At 45.9% G+C, this 16,305-nt stretch overlaps 1 protein-coding gene across 6 annotated transcripts in view; it reads right to left on the reverse strand.

The window, feature by feature from the left end:
- Positions 1-16,305, reverse strand: part of Dgkg (diacylglycerol kinase gamma) — a 200,951-nt gene that overhangs the window by 137,016 nt on the left and 47,630 nt on the right. For 5 of the 6 annotated variants that reach the window (XM_036203478.1, XM_036203477.1, XM_036203475.1 and 2 more), the window contains exons 3-5: positions 12,612-12,688; positions 3,264-3,429; positions 2,665-2,718 (exon numbers count right to left, since the gene is read on the reverse strand). In XM_036203478.1, the coding sequence (XP_036059371.1) occupies positions 2,665-2,718; positions 3,264-3,429; positions 12,612-12,688 (297 nt within the window). Of the gene's footprint in view, positions 1-2,664; positions 2,719-3,263; positions 3,430-12,611; positions 12,689-16,305 lie in introns of those variants that run through there. The other variant, XM_036203479.1, reaches the window with a different exon arrangement.

Consider the following 16,305-nt stretch of genomic DNA (forward strand, 5'->3'; position numbering starts at 1 on the left):
ACCCCACAGCATCCAGCTCTATAGTAAATTTAAAAACAACGACACACCCCAACTAACTAACTTATCAATCCTGCGAAACACTGAAAGCCCCATAAAGCTTCTAGTTTCTCTCTTGGGAAAGGAAAAGAAAAAGGTCAGGATTACAGCTAATGTCCAGTTGAAGAGGCTCTCATCCCAGGTCTCTCCTGAAATTGCTCCTGTTCTCTTGTAGCCATGGTACCTCTTACCTACTTCATCTGACACATGTTCAAAAATAGGATGGGACTGCATTCTTTATCCTCAGTGTTCATCCCAAGAGCTGCAATTCACCTTTGTGTGTATATAAATGGTTTCAACAATATGATCCTGTGCACAGATCCTTGGAGGGTCTGCCTCTCTGAGTCTTTGTATTTGAAACCTAAGAGCAAAGTGCATAGTCCACAAGTGACTTCCCATCAGAACAGGACGCCAAGCTGGCCCACCAGGAGGCTGGGGCTGTGGACTCAAGGAATAGTCTGGCTGACTGTAATGAGCTAAGGGCAGAATGTTCAACTAGAGTGTGGTGCAACACTAACTGCTGATATTATTGAACATTTACTACGGGCCAGGCACTATTCTAAGCCTTTGGATAGTTGCTAACCCATTCAACCCACATAACAATACTTATTATCATCTTGCTTTACAGAGGTGACAGCAAAACACAGACATTGCTCAAACAGGCCCGCAGCTATCTGCTAGGTACAGTCAGCTGGGAATGAGGTCCAGATTCTTAACCAACATATTCTATTGCCTGGTCCAGTTCAGATGGGGAGGGACCAGGACATGTTTATTGGACATGAAAGCAAATATCAAGGATGGAGAATGCTGTCCCCTCCAGTACCTTGGTCTGTCAAGAGCACAGAGAAATGGCTTCTCAGTTATAAACGTGTTAGGGAAGATTCTGGATCTGCTGCACCAGAGGTGGGTCAATGGACCTTAGGTGCTACAGCAGCTCCACCAGGGACTAACTAAAATGGCACCTTTGAAAGGAGCAGACCGCCTGGCCCCTTGGCTTCCTCACTCTGTGCAGAAAGAGAGCAGAGATTCGAGGCTGCACAAGTCTGGATTGAATCCCCAGCCCCACAAAGGTCTCCTTGGCTCTGTTGTGTGAAGCAATATAAATTCGAAGGCCAGAGGAAAATGAAATAAGCAGGTACCTAGAAAACAGATTTTCAAAACGAATTTTTTCGCTGGCTTCTTTTAGTAATTACTAGAAACTCTCCAACTTGTTCAAAAATGGCACGGATATTTCTGTTTTAAAATTAAAATTTAATTCAATTTATGTGTGTGGATGTCTTTTCTGCATATGTATCTGTGCACCATTTGTGTGCCTGGTGCCTATGGAGGCAGGAAGAGGGCATCAGGCAGTCACAGACTATTGTGAACTGCTACTCGGGTGCTGGGATTCCAACCTGAGTCCTTTGCAAGAACAGCTAATGCTCTTAACTGCAGATCATCTCTCCAGCCCCTCATGAGCATCGTTTGTTGGCCCATCAGGACATACTCTTACACACTTGCCCTACTCACTCCAGCTGTCCATTGGTAGAATGTAGAATCAGGTACACTTCTGCCTGAGAGCCAGATCTTGGCACACAGACTCCCATCCACTCCCACACTTCCTGTGAAGGCTCCTCCTCATCCCTTGCATGAAACTTATCAGAAATAAATATCTGGTAACCTGTCCCAAGCCTTGACCTCCTCTGTGCTAGATAAGGGAGGTAAGAATCTTTAATGAGCCTTAGAATCCATCAATTATATGGATAAATAACCCAGCTAACCAACTAGTTCCTTCTCCTCCCCCATGGTGGTTTAGATAGGACTGGCCCCATAGACTCACAGGGAGTGGCACTATTAGGAGGTGTGGCCTTGTTGGAGGAAGTATGCCATTGTAGGGGCAGGCTTTGAGGTTTCATATACACAAGCTATGCTCAGTATGGGACACAGTCTCCTGCTGCCTGTGGATCAAGATACAGAACTCTCAGCTCCTTCTCCAGTACCATGTCTGCCTGCATGCTGCCATGCTTCTCTGTGGTGATATTTTATTTGTGTTGAAATGACACATTTTATTTGTATGTTATTAAATAAAGTTTGCCTGGAGATCAGAGGTCATAGCCAGCCATAAACAGAAGTCAGGCAGTGGTAGCACACGCCCTTAATCTAATTACATGGCAGGCAGAGTCTCTGTGTGTTCAAGGACACAGGCAAGCATGGTGACATGAGCCTTTAATCCCAGTACCAACCATAGAGACCTAGAGGTCTGTATAGACAGGCAGTGATGAGGAAGTGATGTGGCTGAGCTTAGAGCCAATGAGAAGGCAGAACAGGAAGGCAATAAAGGCGCAGATTAGACAGGAAGAGGCTTTCTTGGGAAGTTACAGCAAGGTGGTGAGCTAAGGTTAGTTGGCGGCTATTGTTCTGATCGCTACGGCTTGCACCACTGTATTTGGCTCTGTGTTTCTTATTTAATAAGACTGTTTAGAAATCTGTCTACACTTCTCATCATGATGATAATGGGCTGAACCTCTGAACTGTAAGCCAGTCCCAATTAAATGTTTTCCTTTATAAGGGTTGCCATGGTCATGGTGTCTCTTCACAGCAGTAGAAACCCTAACTAAGACCCCCCAAATCTCATGTCCAGTGTCTTACCAGTGTCTGGAGCGCAGGCCTCATCTGCTTTGGCAGCATTATCCGCATTATAATCTAGGGAACAAAAAGAAGATGTAAAGGCCAGTCCATGCCCTCCAGACCCTTAGAGGGGCATGCAGCAAGCTTCCTGTGGGCTCTGGTTCATGTAGGTTATGTTTGTGTTCTACAATTATTATCAGCTTGGCTCATGCCCTCTGAAACTCCAGTAAGACAGTGGCCCTGACTTCCCTTCCTCTGACAGCCCCTGGTTAGGTCTAGCTGGGACGTGTGCTGAATGTCTCTAATCATGGACTGAAGCCCTCTAGGAAGGCTCTTATTTTTCTACCATGTGTTAGTTTGTGTCCCCTCTTGCCCCATCCTATCCTCTGACCCCGAGTGACAGACTCACCCCCTTTTTATTCCTCTTGCTGAAGGACTCACCAGATACATGTTCCTGTGAGGGTCTAGAAAGGGAGGAGTCCCTGGCTCTGTCTCCCTCCCACTTCCTCCTTACAGAAGTTACTATGCTCAGGTTCCCCTCTAGTGCGCTGCCTGTGCCTGTGGCCAGGGGTTGCAGCTGATTGGCATCCTCCCATCTTGGGGAAAGCTGGTCCTTGTACCTGAGATATTGGGTTCACTACTGCTGGCCCCCTCCTTTGGGTGGTCAGGTGTCTCCTGTCTGGGCTTCTGGCTGAAGGCCAGGAAGAGGTGTGTGCTCAGTGGCTGAGGAAGGTCCACCTCCAGGTATGCCCTCATGAACAGCTTGAAGACATCATAGCTAATGGGCTGAGAAGGGCAAGAAGAGAGAAGTCAATAGAGGGAAGGGAAAGGACAGGATGGAGAAGAAAAGGGGACAGGGCAATGGCAGGTGAGACCGGAGGTGAAGGGGTTGGTGGGGGAAGGAATGAAAAGGCCAGGAGGAGACAGAGAATCAGAGGGACAGGGGACAGGGATGGGACACAGACAGAGCGCAGACAGAGAAAACACAGTGGTTGGCCATCAGGCACAGAGTAAGGCTTCTGTAGTAGGGTACCATTTGGTATAAATTTGGGTTAAAAGTAGGGGTGATATACTCTCCAAGGCTCAGAGACTACTGTGAAAGAAGGGGTAGATAGACTGTGAAAGTCAGATGTTGGGGTGGACCTGGATGGACCCAAGTGAAACAATGCTTTCCCTACAATACAGGATGGCTCAACTCATTTAACTCAGCTGCTGTGGTTGCCTGCACAAGATCTGCATAGGATCAAGCCAGTTAACATTACACTATGGAGAGGAGATGGGCTTATGCCTCCTCACTGCTAGCTGAGGAGCTATGGACTGTTGTTGACTTGTGGGAAAGAGGTTTCATCAAGGGGGTGGTCCCTGATAGGTCTACCATGCTTCAGTGGATGGGCCTACACCCATGCGTATATGGGCAGCAAAGCCAGACTCTGGGTCTGTCAACCAGAAGAGGTCACGTAGGTTGGAATGGTGTGAGAGGAGTAGGTGGTGAATACAATCGAAACACATTACGTGTAAGAGTGAAATTATCAAAGGATTCACAACAGCATGTATAAGAAGTGGGATTCATAAATGGTGAGCTCTAGGGATCTGCCTTTGTCCAGGCTCATGTGAAGGTCATGGATCTATGGAGCTGGACTCAGTCACTGCTCTGAAATTCTGGGGATGATGAAGAAGAAAATAGCATGGAAAGAAAGGTTCTTTTGTGGTTATCATGATTTCTCTGATTCTTGAGTCCAGATCTCAGAAAGTAGGAGAGACTGAGGAAGAAGGAACAGGCTTCATCCCACAATGCTTTCAAAGTGTTCATCTTCTCTAGACAGCTCCTAAGATGAACAGGAATTGTGTGTGTTTGGCTAGGCCATGTCCCAAAGCATGCCATTGTGAAGGCTTTAGGCATCAAGGAAAGCAGGAAGCTAAGGACAGAAGGTAGAACCAAGGGGCATGCCAAAAACTAGACCCTGTCCCTGTTGTGTTTTTCTCGATACCGCCTGGCATCTGGTCCCAGGCTCTGAGCATCCATTGCCAGAAAGAGCTGCCGCCCTCAGCAAACATCCACTAACAATAACAACAACAGTTTGCTGTGAGTCATCTCTGGCGTGTGCTTTCATGGTGTTGGAGCCTCATCAAATCACAGATGCTCCTAGCAACCATGTGAAGAAGCGCTGCCCTAAGAGCTGCTGGGCTGGCCTCTTTGAATAGTCACAACCAGGAGAATAGAATCCTTTTCTGGAAACCTACTCGGTGCTCTCTGGAAAATGCTGATAGAATTTAACCCCTTTCATATTCTGGGGGTTTGGCAAGCCTTCCCAGAATCAGGAGCAGCCTTGAATGTGTAGAGTCAGGTGTGGGCTCTATTGGGAACTCAGAACCAGTCTCCGCTAAGTCCAGGGCCATCCTGGAGATCTCGTTTGCAATGTAGAAGAAGCCTGATGCAGCTGGACACAGACTGTTTACTTACTCATTTATTTACTTAATTTCCAGATGAAAAGAACCCAGTACACGATAGATTGACATTTACTGTGAAGGTTCTCAGGTTCTCCTGCACTCTGTGTCCCCTTTCGGTCCCAAGTCTCCGCTTCTCTGCTGCATTCTCTTTCTGTCTCTGTCTGTCTGTACAGTATCATTACCTCAGACTGTCCCTTCTGCTCTTTTCCAGAACACAATGACAGAGTCATCTCATCCCCTTTCCGACATCACCCACCCACTGCCCTCAGTGTCTCCGGATGGCATCTTGCTTGTCTTCTGCCTGCAAGCACATGCCAAGGGAATCCTTCCCTCCCCCCTTAATTTCTCCAAAGAGACCCCACTGGCCTTCCTTTCTCCTTGAACTCCACGTTGTTTGGGTTCCTGCCTCTCGCCTCAGAACCTGCTTCCCTGGAGGTCTCAAGGGCACTTTTCTCTTGTTGAGGTTCTCAGCTCAGCTCTCTGAGGAATTTGACCCTCTCTTCTCCAAGCTACTTTCCACACTGAGGTTTTGTTTTGATACTCTTCATTCCCTATTTGGTTCGAGTCTTTCCTAATGATGTTGCTGTTCATTCTTTTATTTCAAAAGCTCCTTTGCCTTATCTTTTCATACTACTTTAACTGACAAGCACTGCTTTAAACTATAGTTTTAAGCTAGCACCAAATGGAAACAACCAGAATGAAATGTTTCTGAAAAAGAAGGTATTAAAAAGAAAGTTTAGCGGCAGGCTGTGGAGGTGCATGCCTTTTAATCCCAGCACTTGGGAGGCAGACACAGGTGATCTTTGACTTTGAGGCCAGCCTGGTGTATGTAGTGAGTTCCAAGACAGCCAGGGCTATGTAGGGAGACCTTGTCACAAAACAAAACACAACAAAAAGTCTAGCTAAACAAATTCTAATACAACGTGGTGGGAAACAAACAAACAACAACAACAACAAAGCTCAAGGTGACTGGAGAGGATCCGGGTGAGAAGCATCAAAGCCACCAGAATGAGGTCCCTCAAAGCAGGTGTCTCCTGTCCAGAAAAGCAGCAGGCTGGGCGGCATGTGTCTGAGTAAAAATTAGGTTTCACTCATTATGACATTTTTCTTTCTTTTGTCTGTCTGTCTTTCTTTCCTTCCTTCCTTTCTCTCTCTTTTCCTCCCTTCTCCCTCCCTCCCTTTCTTCCTTTCTTGTTTTTGAGATAGGGTTTCTCTGTAGCCCTGACTGTCCTGGAACTTGCTCAGTAGACCAGGCTGGCCTTGAACTCAGATCTGCCTGCCTCTGCCTCTTAGTGCTGGGGTTGAAGGTGTGTGCCACCACACCTGGCTTTTTTCAAACAAAATCAGCTTGTATTGTGTTTCTTTGCTCCTGTTCTCCCCTCATCCCCCATCCTTCCTCTGTGCACCCCACCCCTCCCTCCTCTCTGCTCTCATGTCACATGACCACTTTCGCTTTCCTCTACGTTCTTTCTCAATACCTCTTGCCCTCCCGTCATGGTCTCCAATCTGCTTTCATAGTCTATAACCAATCTATAATCCCCTATTCCCACACACAGAGACACTAAAGTTTGGATCTGAATACGAGAGAGACCGTGTGATATTTGTCTTTGTGAGTTTGGGTCACTTCACATAATGTAATATTTTCCAGATCCATCCATTTTCCTATAGATTTCATAATGTCATTTCTCTTTATAGCCGAGTAAAAGTCTATTGTGCATACACACCACATTTTCATTATCCATTCTTTTGCTGATGGATAGCTAGGCTAGTTCTCTTCTCTGGCTGTTATGAATAGTGTAACACCAACAAGCAGGGGTGGAAGTCCCTGGTGTTAGGTATGGAGTCCTTTGGGGATAGTGCAGGAGTGGCATGGCCACCCAACCAAATCCCCCCTGGGATGGGATGCTCTTCCACCTTCAGCGCCCCTTCTGCGATGATTAGTGCCAGCCCAGAAGACCTCTAAGCCTCTCAGGTATCCTCCTTAGTTAGGTCCTGTTCCTGACTTCCATTTCTGCTAACACTGATGCCAATATTCCAAACTCAGCTTTGACCTCTCAGTGACCCGGAACTGGTTCTTGTGCCTTCATTCTGCAGGATTAATTCTTTTACAGCACCTGACTCACCTAGACCCTTTCTAGGTCCATTTTCCCTTATGCCTTCACCAGACTCTGACTTCAGTTTCATGTGTTTTTAGCCAGACCATTGCAATGCCTCTATTTCTTAATTTTTAGAAAAGATTTATTTTATATTTTGTGCATGAGTGTTTTATCTGCATGTACACGTGTGCATCACATGCATGCCTGGTACATATGGAAGTTATAAGAAGGCATCTCATGGAACTGGATCTCCTGGAACTGGAGCTATAAGTTACAGATGGCTGGGAAGCAACACGTGGAAACAGGATCAAACCTGGGTCCTCTGTAAGAGCAATAAGCCTCTAAACTGCTGACCATCCCTCCAGCCCCAGCAATGCCTCTTGAAGGCATCCTTGCTCCCACTTCCCCCTGGTGCTCCTCCCATCTGCTGTACCCAGCCATGTCAGGCTGATTTTCCCAAAGCACAACTGTGAGAAGATTGATTTCCCACTTAAAAAAAATTTCCATGGCTTCTAATTGCCCATGGGAGAATTGAGAGCTGCTGATGCATGACTGATGTCCTGTATTATTTGAGATATCAGGCATACAGGAACTTAGAGGAACCCAAGGGGATATAGATAGAAGCTTAAATATATATTAATATAGAAATAATGTTTCTACAGTCCAGTTAGTCATCATGGGTACTGATGCGCTTTCTGGGACTTTTGGGATTCAGAATCTTTTCTGTAATTCCACTCCGGCCTGCCTAGATGTGGAGTCACTTCAAACTCTCAGCCCATCTGCCTTTTTCTCTTGTTATCTGTTAGGTGCGACTACACATCCTGTCCCCACAGTCCCTTGTTCTTTCCTAAGCAAGCTCACAACCCACTTCTTTCTTTTCTTTTCTTTTTTTGTTTTGAGACAGGGTTTCTCTGTGTAGTTTTGGTGCCTGTCCTAGATCTTATTCTGTAGCCCAGGCTGGCCTCGAACTCACAGAGATCCGCCTGGCTCTGGGGTTAAAGGCATGCACCACCACGGCCCAGCTCCCACTTCTTTCTTTAACTGCTAAAATTCTAGTGTTGCTTTAAAGCTGAATCTGGGTGTCACATCTGCCTGAAACCCACTGGGATCTCCTGCACCTGGATTTCTGAAACTCACGGATGCAGTTCTGGATTCACACAGCTAGTTGATACATATTCTCAGACTAGATTCAGAGCTCTTGGATAATAATCAGAATGCCTCATTTCATTTTTGTCTCTTGAACCATTCACCAAAATATTTCCTGATAGATATTTGAGTAGATATTGGCTTCCCAACAGGTACATCAAAGGAATTGCCTGCTGTAGTGCTGGCCACCAGTGGCCCATTCTCTGAGTCAGTGTTCAGTATATACAGGTAAAGGTATTGAAATAACTGTAATACATGATCAGCAGTGCTGAGTGCCACAGGATGAGAACAGGATGTGAACTCTTAGAAAGTAATGATGACCAAATATTCATGCCTACACATTCATGATTCAACTCCAGCATCCTATGGGAAATGGCCTAGAGTCAACACAGAACATTCAAATCAGAAAATCCACAGAGGATCTGGATCTTCTTATGCCACTGATGCTCAGGACATTTGGTGACTTGTCCCAGCCCACTAGATGTAGGATGACCCAGAAGCCGGATCTTCGGATACCTTGTCTGTTACTGTTTCTATGTGTTCTATCTCACATCCCTAGGCTAGCACAGTACTCCCAGACACTGCCTCTGAGCACCCCAAGTTCAGTGAGCAAGAGAGACTGACTGTGTGTCCCTCTAAAAGTGATATATAGGTTAGACAGTTCCTTACAAGCACCCCTTGAGAACAGTGACTGCTTACCCAACGTTAAGTGAGTGACTGGGTAAGCAGGGCTTGAATATTATGCCCACCAGCCATTAGGAGGCACACTGGGATGGAACCATCACCTTCCCCATCACCAATGTGTTCTCCGGAGCTACAAATCCATGAGGCAACCTGCCGGGCAAGTGCTGTGGCTGCAGCCTGTTTTAAGAGGGCCTGTAAATTCTGCCCCAGGTCTAGAAGGAGAGAAGCTGAAGAAACTACTGTTCACTGTCATGAGGAAACGGTGCAAGGTGGGGAGGGCCATTACTCATGTCTGTAAAGCCCGCTCAAGGTCAGCGTGCATACTGCCCAGCTGGAAGCTGTGCTCAGTGTGTCTGAGCACCACTAAGCCACCACCTTTTTTTTTGTTCTGTTGGGCTTCACTCACTCTATAGCTGTCATCACGCTTCATCTCTCCAGAGGATCCCATAGTGATGGAGGCGGGGGCACGTTCATCACCTCCAGACCTGCCCCTCTGCAAATTTCATTTCTCACTCTAGCTTCTCCAGCAACCCACCCTTGCCCACAGCTAACTCCTTTCTCACTAAGACATTTTAGCAACGGGAAGCCATCAAGCAAAGAGAAATGAAACCCTTGTTGCTTCTAACCTCATGCCATGGCATTACACCCACCAGAAGTCAGACGTGCAGTGTGAGAGAAGGATAGGAGAGAAGCAAAGCTCCCTGGGATGCAGCAGGTCCAGGCGTACAAAGAGAGGGGCCCAGCCCTGAGGGGTGTGAGGGCGGCTGCACATTCATGATAGACAAGCTCCCGGCTTCTGAAAGCTCCTCTTGGCCTTCACATCGGTGGTGGCCCTGACCAAATTATTCCCCTCCCACACATCAGCTCCCAGGCAGACAGGCTGATTACCAGCCCCCGCCAGCCAGCCTTTGTTCCCTCTTTTTGGAGTTGGAGGTGGGAGGCTTGGGGCAGTGAGTTCTTTGCTGCTCTGTGTGGCTTCTCCTAGGGAATGCTCTTTGAAGTGGTGTGTTCTCTCCTGTTCTGCCAACCCCCTCCCGCTCTAAGGTATCCCAGTGATTGGTGTTTTGTCCCAAACCCTTTTCTGCTGATTCCTTCCTGGGAGCCAGTGGAGAAGGCCTTGGCTCGGGTTTGTTGAGTGAAAGACAATGTGGATTGGTAAAGAGTAGCCTCTTCCATATTAGTTTTGTTGAGCTGCTATTTTTCTCCAGTATGTCTCCGTAAAATGACCTGGCAGCATGGAAAAGGGAGGAGGGGATTAGGCATTGTGGGAAGGGATGTAGACGGGAAGTACCAACATTCCTATAAAGTATTCAATAGTTTGCAAAATTCTTTTTCTTTTAATTCACTCCCCTACTACCCTCAAACTTTTAATATTATCATTAGCTTCAGTCCACAGATGAAGGGATTAAGACTCAATGAAATAGTATACAAACTCACGTTGTAGGGAGATGGCAGAGGTTAATGGCTAACCTAAAACCATGTGATTCAAGGACTGAGACTCAACTTGACCCTGGCAGTAATATGGAATTCCTGAAGGGAGACACTTTCTTCACGATCTCTGGCTCCTCTAAAGAGCCCAGCATGGTGCCTGCATACCTAAGAAATATTACATGCCTTGAACTCGAAAACAGGAAGAGGCCTTGCATTCATTTACTCATTCAAAAAGCATTTGTCAAATTCTTGCTATGAGCCAAATACTCTCCTGGACACTGGAGACATAGCAGTGAGCAAATATAGTGAAAAAGACAAGGAATTAATATATTAGTTAGCATGACAGATGGTGAGAGGTACTAAGAAAATGAGAGCATGGAATAGAATAGGAAACATGACAAAGGAAGCCTTTACATGTTGGATAAAAAAGGTGACTGTCTTAGTTAGGGTTTCTATTGCTGTGAAGAAACACCATGATCATGGCAACTCTTATAAAGGAAAACATCTAATTGTATGCTTACAGTTCAGAGGTTCAATCCATTATCATCATGGTGGGACATGGTGGCACATCCAGGCCGACATGGTGCTGGAAAAGGAGCTGAGAGTCCTACATCTTGCAGGCAACAGGAAGTGGTCTGAGTGTCACACTGAGTAAAGCTTGAGCAAAGAAGACCTCAAAGCCCAAACCCACAGTGACACACTTCCTCCAACAAGACTATACCTACTTCAACAAGGCCATATCTCCTGGAGGCCATTTTCTTTCAAAACACCACAGTGAAGAAATGGAGAATGTGGATGTGCCAGAAGACATTCTGAGAAAAGGAAGAGCTAGTGGGGTGGTGCTGGGAAAGGTTACCAAGCACCACTTGTCTAAGACCATCAAGGAAGTTAACATGGCAGAGAGGATTGAAGGAAGGAGAATAGGCGAAAATAAAGCCAGAGAACAGAGGAGATCTAGATTGTCCTGAGTAGGAACCGGGGGAAATGGAAGCATGACAGCTCGGACATATGTTCTAACAGACCGCTCAGGATATTTGTGAAGAGTGAACTTCAAAGAGCAAGAGCAGAGGCAGAGAGCCCAGTGAGGAGACCGCAAGGGTGCAGCGATGAGTCAGGTCATGGAGCCAGGCAGAAAGTACGATGTGCATCTGTTTTACAGGTAGAAGTGTGTGTGTGTGTGTGTGTGTGTGTGTGTGTGTGTGTGTATGTGTGTGCGCGCGCTCTGCTGAACTAGATGGGGAAGTGAGAGCAAGAAATAACTCAATGATGATTATATACTCCTAGGTTAATCACTCAAGTTATTAACCTATTGCTAATCAAATTGTCATGCACTGACAGATAGAGAAACATGTTTTATGGGGAAGGTAGGGGACATCAATTTAGGTCACAGTAAGTCTGTGATGTCTATTTAATTTTCAAGGGGAAATGTCAAGTACAGAGAAAGAGGGAAAAAAAAAACCACCTCAGAGTGTGGTGTCCTGAAACAAACAAATGATGAAGATGAAGGAGGGTTTGACAAATTGCATCCAGCACCATTGAATAACATCTTTATGGGATTCAGTGACATGGTATCTTCACTAGCGGTATCTGTGAAGGAATGGGAGGATTCTGGAGAAAGTTGAATAGAACGTGGAGGTGATGCATATAGACAAATTAAAATTCCTAAATAGAGAAGAAAGAATGCCATTTGTGTCACTGGAAAAATCTAATGTATACAGGCAGACCAATATGGAAGGCATAGGGATGGGCAGAAGGGAAGGCTGGAGAGGGGTCTTGATTCCTCAGTGCCCACCAATCATCCAAACACAGGAGGAGCAGATGCAGACTCAGAGCACAGACAGCTCACCCAGAATGATGGACACAGGGGAACGCAGGTCAGGGAGCCTGCCTCTGAGTTTTGCTTCTCTCTTCTCAGTGTCAACAGAGAATGAGGATAGTGGAGGAGCAAGAGTCATGAGCAGAAGAAGCACGCTGGAGTCTCGTAGGACATCGTGGGCACGTGAAAGGATGGGGAAACACAGATGGTATGAATAGTTCACTGGAGACCTGGGGGAACATGGGTCTCAGAGCAAGGTCTTCAAGGCAAGTTAAGACGCCAGTGAGGAGAGGCTGGAACACAGAATTATTTTTTTCTTTAAAGACTTGAAATGGAAATAGTCTTACCTTGTGTGGGTCACATTGCTTGAGGCTCCCACCTTCCTTAAACTCAGTCAACACATCTTTTATTTTCTTGGAGGAATCTGGAAAGACACAATTCAAATGTAGAACATAGGTAGGTGGCTATTGAAATCCAGACTAGACAAATTCTGCCCAACCACAGTAGGACGGAGCAGAGCCCTGCAGGACCATGGGGAGACCATGCGTCCTGTGTGCCCTGAAATCCTTCCCCTTTCCCAGTGTTCTCTCTTCTGCTGTCGGAGCCATCTTTCTTTTAAAAATAATTTTATTTTTATTTTAAAGTGTGTGTGTGTGTGTGTGTGTGTGTGAGAGAGAGAGAGAGAGAGAGAGAGAGAGAGAGAGGGGGGAGAAGAGAGAGAGAGAGAGAGAGAGAGAGAGAGAGAGAGAGAGAGAGAGAGAGAGGAGATCCCCTGGAGCTGCAGTTACAGGTGGTTGTGAGCCATTTGATGTGGGTGCCGGGAACTGAACAGGTTCTTAACCTCTGCTCTACCCTCAGAGCCGCCTCCCCAGCCCCTGAACTACCTTTCCCAAATGCCAGTTTGATCAGACCATGTCCATGCTCAGCGGACTTTCACCCTCACAGAACTGCATTCCCTCTTAGCTTGTGCTCAGCCTTTTGTGATCTGATTTAGCCTGATTCTTTCCAGACTCTCCCAGCTTTCCAGCCACATAAAGTATTTCCAGAATTTCCAAAGATACTGTATATTCTTCCAGGGCATTTTTCTCTACCTTTCATACTTCTCTCAATTTCCAGTACCCTGTCTACAGCCTTTGTAAAACTTTCCTTTGGGGCAGAGTTATTCCCACCCATGACTAGTATATGACTAGCACACAGCACTCACCATACAGCATTCTATTATTTATTAGCTTGTTTATCTTGATCATTTTTTTGAATTGTGTATTTTTGGAATACAAATGTACTTGCTGGATACATTTACTCTTCCTGGTTCTTTTGACATTCTTCTTTTTCTCAGTGATTCGATTTGCGGGACAGAGATATTTTTTTCCAAGTAAAAGAAGCAGCTCAGTAGGTGGAGTGTTTGCCATGAAAGCATGGGTGCCTGGGTGTGACCTCAAGAAGGTGGATGGCACCTGAAGAGCAACATCCAAGGTTGATCTTTGGCCACCATACACAGGTGTACCCACATGCACGTTCACCTACATGAACACACATACACACACACCACCCACCCCACCCCACAGCATATGAAGGGTGCTATGATAGACTGGAGTGCCAAAAAAGGACTTTTGGGGGCTATGGGATACCTTTAGATCAACTGAGTAGGTCAGAGGGGCTATAACTGCTGCTGTGTCTTTCCATATCAAACCAAGATCAGACATAAAACACATTCTAAACATCTTTATGAATATGTAATCATCTGAGTGGAACTTATTACTTTTGAGACAGGCTCACATGTATCCCAGGCTTGTTTCTAACTCACTATGTAGCCAAGGATGACTTGAACTCCACCTCCTGAGTGCTGGGCTTACAAACTTGTACCACAGTCTTGGCTTGTGGGTAGAAAGTTCAAAACATAAAGAACTTGTTAGCACTCAGGAAGGCGAGGCAGGATGCTCAGGAATCAAGCTTGCCTTGGCAACATAGTGAGTTTGAACCAGTGTGGAATATATGAGACATTATCTCAAAATTTGTACCAAATCAAGCAAAATCTTGAGCTGGCTGTGGTAGTGCACACCTGTAATTTCAGGACTTGGGAGGCTGAGGCAGGGGAATTGAATCTCAGGTCAGCTTGGGCTGCCCTTAGAGACTCATGTCAAACAGACAGACAGACAGACCCCTTCCTTTAAAACAACAACAAAGCAAACAAAAACCCAGCAAGAAGGCAGTTTCTTTTATTATATCCCGTGGGAAGTGCCGGCGAGGTTCTGCCCTTGGTGCTGAAACAGCACTGTGAGAGGTAGTTTTTCCCCCGGCTCTGGAATCCTGACAGCTTTATCCCCTTGTCCTTAATTTTCATTTTCCATCTTGATGGAAAGAATTGAGTTATGAATCCTGACACAAAAAATTAACCTCAATTATGTCTTACACTAACCTGGCTGATTTGATCGTCTACGTCTGCTCTGATGTATTTCTGACAGTGGGTACTTGCCCTGGAAGTTGTCCCTCTGATGGCTGCATTTCCCCCTCGCTGCAGGTGACATTTGCACTGGAAGGGAAATTGTTATTTAGGGGATTCAGGAAGCACAGTGACCTAAAGATTGTGCTACCTATAGAGAATAATCCAGAAGGGGCTGGAGAGATGGTTCAACACTTAAGAGCGCTGGCCACATGCAGGCAAAACGTTCCCACACATGAAACAAAAATCAATCTCAAAAAATATTCAGAAACACTGTTTGCTGCTTTGTAAGAAGAGAGAACAGGAAGAATTAGCAATTGTCATAGAAATGCGTCAGGTGTGCATGTGTGATTCAGCACAGTAGACCAAGAAGGAAACCTGTGTTTCTATGACCCGTGCTTCCCCTGCCTCCAGGAATTGTGGGTAATTAAAAGCTTCTTCAAGCTTCATTATTGTTTCTATTTAAACATGTGAGTGAAGGATCCTTAACGGGCTGGGCTGTTCTCTGTGCTTTTGCTGACTAGGAGTCTATCAAGCAGAAGTTATAATCATTGCAGGATTGAGGCATTTTGAAATGCTACATGAAAATGCTGCTGTTGCCTAAAAATGGAAATTTCTTTCTGAAACTCAAAACAGATGTTGAAAAGCTAATAGCTCAGTAAGCTCAAGGCAGCAGATGCCGACAATTTGGGTTGCTTCCATTCAATTCAGAAAGCACTGTGGGTAGTAAGCTGTTGCAAGGCATTGTTGAGAACACTGGTGGGGGAAAGGGTTGAACAGTGTGGTGATGTGAACTGCCCCTTATTGAGAACATTTACCCGTGAATTCTCATAAACTCTCTTCTAGGAATTTTGCACAAACATGGGGATGATTCCTTCAGTCTACAAATGAAGTTAAAATTCATAAAAATGAAATGGCTTTCCCAAGAGCAAGAGTTTTAAGGCTTAGTCTGGATCAAAAGTCTGTGTTCTTTCCCTCCGGTCTTTTTCACTACTGCTGAACAAATATTTGTGAGCACAAGAGAAAGTGTGATCACTGTGGTAGCAAGAAAGAAAGACAAGATGAGACTGAGGTCCAAGTAGGGGCTGGTTCTGAGATACCCTGGGGTCTGTGGCACCTGAGTTGGGTTTTTAAAGGCAGATATGAAGATGAAGGACTCTCCTCAGAGAGGACAGACTGAGCCAAGACGGAGGGCTCTCCTAGAGCACCTAGAACCGGAGAGTAGATTGGGGGCAGGCCTACAAGGTTCTTGAATACCAACAGAAGCTCATTGGTTCAAACTTGTTAAAGATGTTTTGAATGGTGAAGTAACCAGCCAGGACTTTTCTTCTTTTTTGTTCCCCCCTTTTCTTTTATGAGTTCTCTATCTGCATGTATGCCTGCACATGTCATCCTAGATGGTTGTGAGCCACCATGTGGTTGCTCAGAATTGAACTCAGGACCTCTGGAAGAGCAGCTAGTGCTCTTAACCCTGAGTCATCTCTCCATCCCCCAGGGCTTTGCCCCTTCCCCTCTGCCTCCCACCCGAGACAGGGGTTCTCTCTGTGGCTTTGGCACCTTTCTCACTTTGTAGCCCAGGCTGGCCTTGAACTCACAGAGAT

Source organism: Onychomys torridus, chromosome 12 (genome assembly GCF_903995425.1).
Source record: "Onychomys torridus chromosome 12, mOncTor1.1, whole genome shotgun sequence".
NCBI classification, from domain to species: domain Eukaryota; kingdom Metazoa; phylum Chordata; class Mammalia; order Rodentia; family Cricetidae; genus Onychomys; species Onychomys torridus.